Below are 10000 nucleotides of genomic sequence, written 5' to 3'. Positions count from 1 at the left end.
CCCTGTCTCTCTCTTTCTCTGCGTGCGGCACGGCGGACCCGGTGGGGGATGGGCGTTGGGGTATTGGTGGCGTCCGCTCCCGCGATTGCCTTGGATGGGTACTGCTGCCGTGGCCCTGGCGCGCGCACAGACACCCGCGCAACGTCATCCACATGCGGAGGCGTTTTCTTTCCTGCGTGGGCGCGTGTGTGCGTACGCGTGGACGCCCCACGGCGCAGTCGGCCAAAAACAAACAAACAAACGAGACAAAACCAACGAGAGCGGAGGCACAGCGAGGGGGACAGGGGCACGCGCCTGCCTGTCATGGTTGCCGTGCTGCACGCGAGCGCGAGCTGGCGTGGCTGCTTGTTCTCTCCCTCCGATACGAAGCAATCGCCCGCTCGCTTGCCTACACGTCCTTCACGAGAGGGGTGGGCACGTCTCCGCATCGGCTGTGCACCCCCTCCTCTTTCCCCGCTGCTGCTTCCCCCCAGCAATGCGATGCTTTGTACCCCACAAGATCTTTCGTTGTTTTGTGTGGTACAGTGTTTGTATGCAATTTTATTCTTTTCAGCGGAGTCTGCGTTGTGAGTCTTTATTTATTTCGCGTTGAAGACGTGGAAATGTTAACCGTGGTGGCGATATGTTTTGATATGGACGGACAATCGGAGGAAAATGCATAGAGGTTGCAGGTAAAGATTGATCGCTAAGGGGAGCAGCAGGAGGAAGACTGCAGACATGAGTGAGCTTGCTTGGCGGTTGTGAAAGCAGCGGGATACATGCCGATAATGGGACTCTGCGGCACAGCACGAACAGTCGCTGGTGCTTCCCTCACCCCTCGTTACAAATATGCCGCTCTTTCTTTGTTTTGCTTTTTGTATTTCGGTCTTATTTGTAATCTGAGGTAGGGGAGAGGGAGTCGAAGAGAAATAGATTATTAACGGTCAGGCTACGACTAACTTGGAGAGGGAACGGCGGGCGTAATGTGTCGCGTCAATGCTCACAAGCGGCTACATCGGGGCGCGTGGTGATTGAGGGAAGGTCGCTTGAGGTGGCGAGTCTCTACGTCAGGCCGGTGCCTTTGTCCACTATTTCAGTTCTCTTTCCTCTCAGTTTTTATTAACTGCGTTGCCCCGCAAACTGTTAAAGATGTGAACCCATACGCGAGCGCAAACATCAACGCATACGTACCCAAAGAAGCGACTTGTCGTTTTCTTGTGTTGACTTGCAGCACGGCACATCACGGGAGAAGAGAAGCGCATTGTAGCTTCCCTCTCACACACACCCACACCCACGCATGCTCTTAAGCGGCGCTGGTCGGAGGAATAGGTGATGGTGGGGCACATGCGACGTTGCTGGTGGGCGGCTTCGTTGGCGTGAGTTGCTGCCCACTGCGGAGGTCTTTTTTGATGTTCGGCAGCGCACCCGTGCACGGCACAGTGGAGAATTCCCCTCGTTTGCCCGGCGCTCACAGCTGCACCCCCGCCCCTGTCCTTCTCATGATGTTCCTTCTGCTCTCCCCCTTCGTATTCGTCTGCATCTCTTTGGTCCTTTCCTTGACTGGATCCGTCTTTCTCACACAAACGTACGTGCGTTTTGTGTGCGTTGGTGGTGTTATCTTCATTCACTTGTCTACCTGGTCTGTGTGCCTGACCTCTGCCGCTGCTGGATTGTGCGTCGGACTACTCACGTTTTCGAAAAAGGGAGCTATGCAGGAGCGCATAAGTGGCCTGCTCCATGAATACGCAGACACACGCACGCACACGTTTACTCAGTCCGATCACTCTGTGACGATATATTTTCTCTCTTTTTTTCACCTGCCATGGACGCGTCACATGAAGCTGCCGAGCACTCCAATGCCTCCGCGATGACTCGCAAGGAGCGCAAGAAGATTGAAAAGAGCGAGAAGCAGGCAGAGGAGCTGCGTCAACTCTCCAAGAAGGCGAACGCCGTGAACGGTGACACCGACAACCCTTTCTCCGTCACTCTCGAGACGGACCAGGTCGCGGAGGGCTCGCGCAATATCACCTTCAACAAGGTCTCCGTCTCTGTGAATGGCAAGGCGCTCTTCAAGGACGCGACGGTGAAGCTGTCTGCTGGGTCTCGATATGGTCTTATGGGGCCGAACGGGCGCGGAAAGTCAACAATTCTGCGCCTGCTGGCGAGCCGTGAGCTTCCGGTGCAGTCGAACCTCGACCTGTTGTTGGTGGAACAGGAGCAGGAGTTCACTGCCTCGGAGTTGAGCGCTGTCGATGCGGTGCTGCAGAGCCACAAGAAGCAAAACGCGTACGCCGAGGAGGCGAAGCTGCTGGGGGCCAAGGTGGAGCTCTCGGGGGCGGAGATGGAGCGGCTGCACTTTTTGGAAGAGGAGCTCGATATAATGGGTGCTGCCCAAGCGGATGCCCGTGCCCGGCGAATTCTCTTCGGTCTTGGCTTTCCCACCCAGTGGCATGAGCGGCCCACGAGTAGCTTCAGCGGTGGCTGGCGCAAGCGCATTGCCCTGGCCTCTGCCGTGTTCATTGAGCCCGACGTGCTCATGCTCGATGAGCCGACGAACCACCTCGACCTGAACGCTGTCATTTGGCTGGAGTCCTACTTGACGAAGGCGTACAGCGAGACGGCGAAGCGACCCAAGACGTTGATCGTTGTCTCGCACGACGCGGGTTTCCTGGATGAGGTGTGCACGCACATGGTTCACGTTGAGAACTACCTGCTGAACTACTACCGCGGTAGCTACAGTGGCTTCGACGAGCAGTTGCAGCAGAGGCATCAGGAGCTGGACAAGAAGTACGAATCGGTCGCCAAGACAATTCGCGACAAGAAGCGCAACGGCATGTCAAACGTGCAGGTCGAGGCTTGGATCAAGGATCAGGTAAACAGCGGCCGCCTGGACCCGCTCTTCCTCGAGAAGAGGCGGGATTACACCGTCAACTTCCCCTTTCCCGATCCGCCGGAGCTGCGCGACGGGTGCGTGTGCAAGCTTGATGACGTCTCCTTCAATTACCCAAGTGGCCCCGTGCTGTTTCAGGGCGTGAGCTGCGCTTTATGGACGGACAGCCGCATCACTCTTTGTGGTCCGAACGGCATTGGCAAGAGTACTCTGCTGAACCTCATGACCGGTGTGCTGGAGCCGACGGCCGGGTACATTACGCTAAACCGTCAGGTACGCATCGGCCGCTACAACCAGCACTTTGTCGACAAGCTGCCGCTGGAGAAGACGCCGGTGGAGTGCATCCAGGCGCTGGGGATTCCAGAGGAAGACAAGGCGCGGCGGCTCCTGGGCAGCTTCGGCCTCGAGGGCATTGTGCACAAGAACCAAATAGCGACACTGAGTGGCGGCCAAAAGGCCCGAGTGGCGTTTGCGGCGATCAGCGCCGAGTCCCCGCATTTTCTCCTCTTTGATGAGCCTACAAACCACTTGGACGTTGAGTCAATCGAGGCGCTCTGCACGGCCATTCGTGGCTTCAAGGGCGGCGTGCTGGTTGTTACCCACGACGCACGCCTCATCGAGTCGACAGAGATGCAAATCTGGGTCGCCGGGGCCAAGAAGGTGATGCCGTTCAACGGCTCCCTGGACGACTACAAGAATGTGGTGCGTGCTGAGTTCGAGAAGGAGGAGGCGATGCGTCAAGAGGACCGCAAGCAGCTGCTCGAGGACAAGGCGGCAACCCGCCAGCTGAAGCAGAGCGGTGCGGCAGATGTGGCGCAGGCGATGCAGAAGAAGCAGAAGGAACATCACGAGCACGCACAGGGCCTCGATGCGTTCCTCAGCGCTGCCACAAAGAAGAAACCCAAGAAGATGAAGGAGGAGAAGAGTTAGAAGCGGCAGGCGGTGATCCGGAGAGATGGGAAGGGTGGCAGGTATGTGTGCTGCGGCATGCTAAGCAAAAAAGTTCAATAACGTCACTCGTCACTCCTCCCCTCACTCAGTCTCCCTTTTTTGCCCTCTACCCATCTCTTTCGCGCGCATCAGTAAATCCGAACACTCACAGCGAGAGGGAGAAGGGAGGGTCAATGCGGAGGGGGAGAGCAGAGCAGACGGTTGCAGTAAAAGCGCAATGGGAGTACCCAGTGAAGAAAAGAGCGACAACTCGACAGGCTGCGCCCAGGTAGACAGGTAAAAGCAAAGCACTGTGATAGATGTGCGTGTGTCTTGTGTTTCCCTGTTTGTTTTGCGAGTTGGGACAATTAGGGTGAAGAGGGTGAGGTTGACATAAGTATGACCGTGCGCCGCGTGTGAATCATCCGCGCCTCCCTTGTTATGGGGGGAGGGGTTGCCAGTTGCGCACTGTCGAGCATCCCAAGCCCCTTCCTTCCTTCCTTCGCCCAGCATCTCTCTTTAGTTGTCGATGTGCTTCTTCTGTCTTCTTTCTCGTCCCCGCGCTTTATCCTACGCATCGCTTCTTTCCAGGAATACCCACGTCCGCCAGCGGCACACACGCCCAAACACACGCAAACGCGACGAGGAGCAGCGGGGGTTGTACTGTCGTGACTTTCTTCCTGCGTAGTGCTACCTGCTGTTCGTAGCCTGTATGCCTGTAGCGGCCAGCGCAAGGATTCTCATCTTGCACTCGCTGCCTGTTGTGGCGGTGGGACCAGTACACGAAGGTAAGGAGGTCTAGGTCACGGCGCTGCCGAGCCTGCCAGTGACAAATGTGGAGCTGTTCACTTGCACACGCAGGTGGCTGCAGATGGACGGAGTTCCAGCTGAGACCATCGTCCCGTTCGTGATTTTGCTGCTGACGCTGGAGTTGGATGACCTCGACATGTTCATGTGCCGCGTGCCCGCACGGGCGCACTACCTTGACATCCTGCAGAGTGGCGCAGAGGAAGAGATGACTGTGCTTCTGGCGAAGCTGCGCGCCGCGGTGCCGCCGGAGCGACTCATCGTCGAGTACCGACCGCAGAATATTGACTACGCCGCGGCTGCCAACGAAGAGTAGCGGGTAGCCCTGCAGAAGCCGCATGCCGAAGTGCCCTTTAATGGCGTGCTCAACTGTGATGTGTACTTTGACCGGTACATTCCCGGTATGTACGAAATGCAGCCCCCTCCCCCCTCCCCGCCCGGCACGGCCCGCATTGGTGCGCTGGAGGAGGAGGTAGACACGCGCGCAGCGGGGCGGCCGACACTACGCTCCCCTACAGCAGACCACACCCGCCCTCTCTGCGGCCATGCTCCTAAGGGACCGGATTAGGTACAGCACCTTTGCAGCGCAGCGGAGCGAGTTCAAGGGGCATGTGGGGATGTTTTACTACGAGACCATGTCCATGCTGCACCTTTCTGGTGTCGCGCTTGGCGCTGCTGGTCGAGCGGCTTGCTCGACGAGAGCTACTATCTCGCCTACTTTGAGGACTACGACTGGCAGCTCCGCCTGGCGAACCTTGGCTTCAACAGTTTTATTGGCGCCGCATCGCGGTTTGGCGGTTTTTCACGGGGTAGGGATCGGCATCCGGGTCATCAGCAAAGGCTCCGTCAGCAAACCCACGGTCTGCAAGGTGGGGGAGGGGCGCGCGGAACGCATGATCAACGCCAAGCCGGGCGCCAACCACGGGGAGGCGAAATGGGCGTGATATCTTGAAGCACCTGTCGCGGTGATTCCGCCCAGTCCCCGCGGAAAGGGTTCCTTGTTCCGCTGGCCGCCAGCGCGAACGGCGGGGGGCGGCGGCGTTTGGCCGGGGCCACGCGGGTTTCCCCCACCCCCCCCCCAAGCGAAAAAAGAAAAGAGCGGCCGCGCCCTCGGCGGCAGAACGCGACCCAGGGCCGACGAAAACACCCACACCCATTTTCCCCACAAGGCGGAGAAAAACAAGCAGCAATGCAAACACGAGAACCGCAGAACAGAAGCGACGGCCTCGAGCGGGAAAAATGGACGAGTAGGGGTTTGAACCCTAGGCCTCCTGTATGCAAAACAGGCGCTCTACCACTGAGCTACACGCCCGACGGACATAAAAAAAGATACCTCAGACAAGAGAGCCAACCACTCACCGCGCACCCAAGAAAAATACAAGTTACAGTGCTCCAGTGGCCTAATGGATAAGGCTTTGGACTTCTAATCCAAAGATTGCGGGTTCGAATCCCGCCTGGAGTAGTTTTAGCGGCTATTCCGCAATACATATCACCCGCAGAACTACACCGCATAAAAACAACCGCCCTTGTAGCCTAATGGATATGGCGTTTGCTTCCTAAGCAAAAGGTTGCGGGTTCGAGTCCCGCCAGGGGTACTTCTTTTTTTCATTCCCTCTCAAAACGATGGCGCTAAGCTTTTGGTGTTTTTCCTCGACGCGTCCATCCCCCCTATACATCGTGAGCTCAACGCCACGCCGCCCCCGCCTAGCCACAGGGCCACTGCGTGGTGCGAAGCAAGCGCAGACACACCCGTTACGGCAGTGCGCCGCCTCAGTCATCTTAGCGCGGTCTCTGCCTCGGGCACTGCCCACACCCACCCCTCACGCATCGCAGCCTGTCTCACAGCGGCGCCCCTCCTTATGCCGGTCGCCCCGTGGTGCATCTTTCACGGTGGCGCGCGCTCCCCCCACCAGTGGACAGCGAGGGCCGGGCGAGATACCTTCGAGTCACGCAGGCACCCTGCTCATCACATGGGTGGCGCAAGCGCGTTTGCTGCCGCAGGTCGCTCCGACGCAATGCCATCCAGGGCCTGACTTCGGACACCCGGCGTGTTACATTGCTCTGGCTCCTCTACGTCGTAGGCTCTTGGCACTGCCACCACCAGGAGCGGTTCGGCATTTGGCAGCGATAGAGGGGGGAGCTTCCCGGCCTCCCCACGCAGAGTGGGCGCACGGAACCCTGAGAAGCTGCGCGCTGAGGATACCCCCCTGTGATGATAGTTCTCCACTGCTGGAAGAAAGCAAGTGGTGTTGAGATTGATGAATAGAGGCGACATCTTTTTGTGCCTTTTCTCAGGGTGGTAATAGACAGAAAAGCTTGTCACGCTAACATACGCAGATGCAAAGTGTGTTCGGTGTTGAGCTGATGAAACTTGCTGTAAAAAGCAGTGAAGACAGCTTGTGTTTCTTATGTTGCTAGCGGGTTCTTGTCCCTACGTGATTAAGCCCATTCGCAAAGCATTACATAACCAAAAAATGCCTTCTCTATTGTCTGTCTAAAAGAATGAAAACTTCTTCTCTTTTCTGTATCTGTCATTTTATGTTGACTTATCTCTCCTCTCACCTGTGTGCACCCGCTACAGGAAATAAGAGTCTTGATTTTCCTATCTTTGTAAATACATGCTATCTGATGCAACTAACACTGACTGCATAGCTCTTTGTGTTTCTTTGAAATGTCCATACGACGTTCGCTATACGAGGGTTTCAAACATGTTCACAACAAGCTCCACAATGTGAAAACCACAAGTGATTTTCAAACGACAGGGCGGCTCACCCCAAAAGAGTTTGTGGAGGCAGGAGACGAACTTGTACATAAGAACCCTGTGTGGCAGTGGATTGGTGGCCCTGAGAGTGTGCAAGACTATCTTCCGAAAGAAAAAAAGTGCATTGTCTACCGTGGTGCACCGTGCAATGAGCGAGCTCCAGTGGATCATTCAAGCGCTTCACCAGAGACAGTTGATGAGGACGGCTTTGTGTTGACAGAAGTTCCGCAGGTCGCCCTACCCACCACAGTTATCGAAGAGGACAAAGTACTCACATGGGACGAACATGACGATGATTCAGGCGAAGAAGACCTTATCGCCACGGCAAAGGACAATTCAAGCCTGCGTATCTACGATGTTTACATTGTTTACGACAGGTACTACCAAACACCGCGCATGTATTTGGTGGGATACACTAGTGATCATGTCACACCTCTCACGCTGGATCAAATGAAAGAAGATGTTTACCGCTCCAACTATGGTAAGACAGTAACCATCGATCCTCATCCTATTCTCTCGATTCCATGCATCAGTATTCACCCTTGCCGCCACGCTGAGACGATGCGCAGTCTGATGCATCGAATGCAGGAAAACTACGATCGTGAAAAAGCAAATGTCCCGAACGCTGAGCCGTTTGTTTTCCCCACTCACTTAGCAATGCTTCTATTCTTGAAGTTTATCTCCACCGTCTTACCAACTATTCAGTACGACGTATCTTCTGGCTTTAACTTAGTGTGATTATTATTGTTACTATTATTACGTTGCTTCTGGTGCATGAGATACAAAAAAGTTCGTAACTTCCGTAATGGATGTTTACTGTAAATACTCGTGACATGTGTTATTTCAACAACAAAAAAATTGAGACCTGCTTCCACTAACTAGGTGCTTTTTTAATGTACTTCAACGGAGCGTTATAAGGGCAATTGTACTCTGCGCCCATCATTTATAATATTGCGAACAGTTTAGGCATTCTACTCTGACTCGTATACAGCGTGATGTTCTTGAAGTGTACAGTTCTCCTCATGCATAATAATCAAGCCAACATACTCGAATCATTTTCACCTTTTTTTTGCTCATCCTGTATCAAGCTATTTCACTATCGATCCATCACAGTAGGGTAAGTCAACGACAAAAAAATTGGAAACAAGTGAGCCTATATCACACAAATCGTCGCGTTCAACATTTTTGTCGACATCCAAAGAAAAGACAACTAATACCACGCAGTGCTGATCAGGAAGCAAAGCTTTGCGTCACTCTATCCGGTGGCGATCAGTTACACATTATGAGGAGACCAAACATACGCTTACTATGTGCGTCGAATATATACGAAATTAAAAACCACTGTAATTGCTGTACCTACACCACTAACCTCATCCTATCACCTTAGGGAAGTACCCACGTACGGCCAAAATTTGGCTTCCAAAGTTTGTTGTGCCTTTCTCTCTGAGACTCCCAGGCCCTGGTCACCAATATACTTCAAACAATTTTCCGATATAACATATATTTAGTCCCAGTGAAGCAAACAATTCACGGCTACATAACCTCATCTGAAAAAGCATATCATACTCCAAAAACATAGGTTGCGCCCCGAATACGAATACTCTACTAACCAATATTGTGAAAAATAACACATAGATACACCATAGATCACTCAGATACAGAGGCTTCAACATACCTCATAATACCAATATTATTGCTACGCCAATGTCTTTTCCGTAATCGTAGGAACAAAGATAACAACCTCCTCACCTATCATCACAGACCTCTTACTTTATAACAACAATATACAAATATCAAAGAGCACTACTTATATATATATATATATATATATATATATCTGCTCAGCATAGAAACAGCTTCATGGTACTACTATGATACTCGCACTGCTGCTGCCGAGCTGCATGATTACAATGCGTCTTCCACCTAACGACCGTCGATGATTACATGCGATGCAAGTGAATACTATACTACACCGATATCCGAGGATGATGCTCTGTGTGTGTGTGTGTGTGTGTGTGTGTGTGTGTGTGTGTGTGTGTGTGTGTGTGTGTGCTGATGTGCTGTTCCTGCTGCTGCCTGCACCTTCCGGGCAGGATGACGCCCTTGCGGCCTTGGCGACTGTGTCCAATCGGTGGTGCGAGATGCGCGCGTGCTGTCGCTGCTGTGTGCGTGTGTTGTGGCTGAGCGCGCGTGTGATGACATACAGAGTGTGCGGACACGCCTATCGCGTAGCTGCCGGCTGTGCGCGCCCGACCAACTACTGTATTTCATGGGTGAACAATCTCTGATGTGCGCTGCGCTTCTGGGTGTGGTTGCGCGCGCGCGTGGGTGGCGACGGTGATGCTGACAAATCAATACTCACTCTGACGTGTGCGTGGCGGTGGACCGCTGCGCGCTGTGCGGATACAAGGATAACATGCACTACCAGCTGATGGTCGGCGGCTGCTGTGTGGGAGGAAGGGTGTGTGTTGTTGTCTTGCTGAACGCGTTTGATCATCTTCAGAAAAAAGAAATTGAGTTATAAAGTATTGTTTTTCGATGATGTTTTATGTGAAGATGAGTTATTCGACGAATGGTGGGAATCGGGTTTTGCTGAGGTTTTTCTGGTGGAACCCGACGTTACTTCTGGGGAA

At 53.8% G+C, this 10000-nt stretch overlaps 3 protein-coding genes and 3 non-coding genes across 6 annotated transcripts; 5 read left to right on the top strand and 1 right to left on the bottom strand.

Moving 5' to 3' along the window:
- Window positions 1-1801: 1801 nt before the first annotated feature.
- On the top strand, window positions 1802-3799 carry LBRM_33_0320 (putative ATP-binding cassette protein; the record flags this gene model as incomplete). Its single annotated transcript, XM_001567752.2, has 1 exon — window positions 1802-3799. The coding sequence occupies one exon, from the start codon at window positions 1802-1804 to the stop codon at window positions 3797-3799; it is 1998 nt and encodes a 665-aa protein (XP_001567802.1).
- An 871-nt stretch (window positions 3800-4670) lies between these two features.
- Window positions 4671-4922, top strand: LPG1R (beta-galactofuranosyltransferase-like protein; the record flags this gene model as incomplete). Its single annotated transcript, XM_001567751.1, has 1 exon — window positions 4671-4922. One exon carries the CDS (start codon window positions 4671-4673, stop codon window positions 4920-4922), a length of 252 nt encoding a protein of 83 aa, XP_001567801.1.
- Window positions 4923-5846: 924 nt separating this feature from the next.
- Window positions 5847-5918, bottom strand: LBRM_33_tRNA3. Its single transcript has one exon. It is a non-coding gene; the product is annotated as a tRNA-Ala (tRNA).
- A 77-nt stretch (window positions 5919-5995) lies between these two features.
- Window positions 5996-6068, top strand: LBRM_33_tRNA2. Its single transcript has one exon. It is a non-coding gene; the product is annotated as a tRNA-Arg (tRNA).
- Window positions 6069-6128: 60 nt separating this feature from the next.
- Window positions 6129-6201, top strand: LBRM_33_tRNA1. The gene has a single exon. It is a non-coding gene; the product is annotated as a tRNA-Arg (tRNA).
- Window positions 6202-7277: 1076 nt separating this feature from the next.
- On the top strand, window positions 7278-8105 carry LBRM_33_0300 (putative autophagocytosis protein; the record flags this gene model as incomplete). Its single annotated transcript, XM_001567750.1, has 1 exon — window positions 7278-8105. One exon carries the CDS (start codon window positions 7278-7280, stop codon window positions 8103-8105), a length of 828 nt encoding a protein of 275 aa, XP_001567800.1.
- Window positions 8106-10000: the final 1895 nt, after the last annotated feature.

This window comes from Leishmania braziliensis, chromosome 33, assembly GCF_000002845.2.
Source record: "Leishmania braziliensis MHOM/BR/75/M2904 complete genome, chromosome 33".
NCBI classification, from domain to species: Eukaryota; Euglenozoa; class Kinetoplastea; order Trypanosomatida; family Trypanosomatidae; genus Leishmania; species Leishmania braziliensis.
The sequence above is the reverse complement of the archived record's forward strand: the minus strand, read 5'-3'. Positions and strand labels throughout refer to the sequence as shown.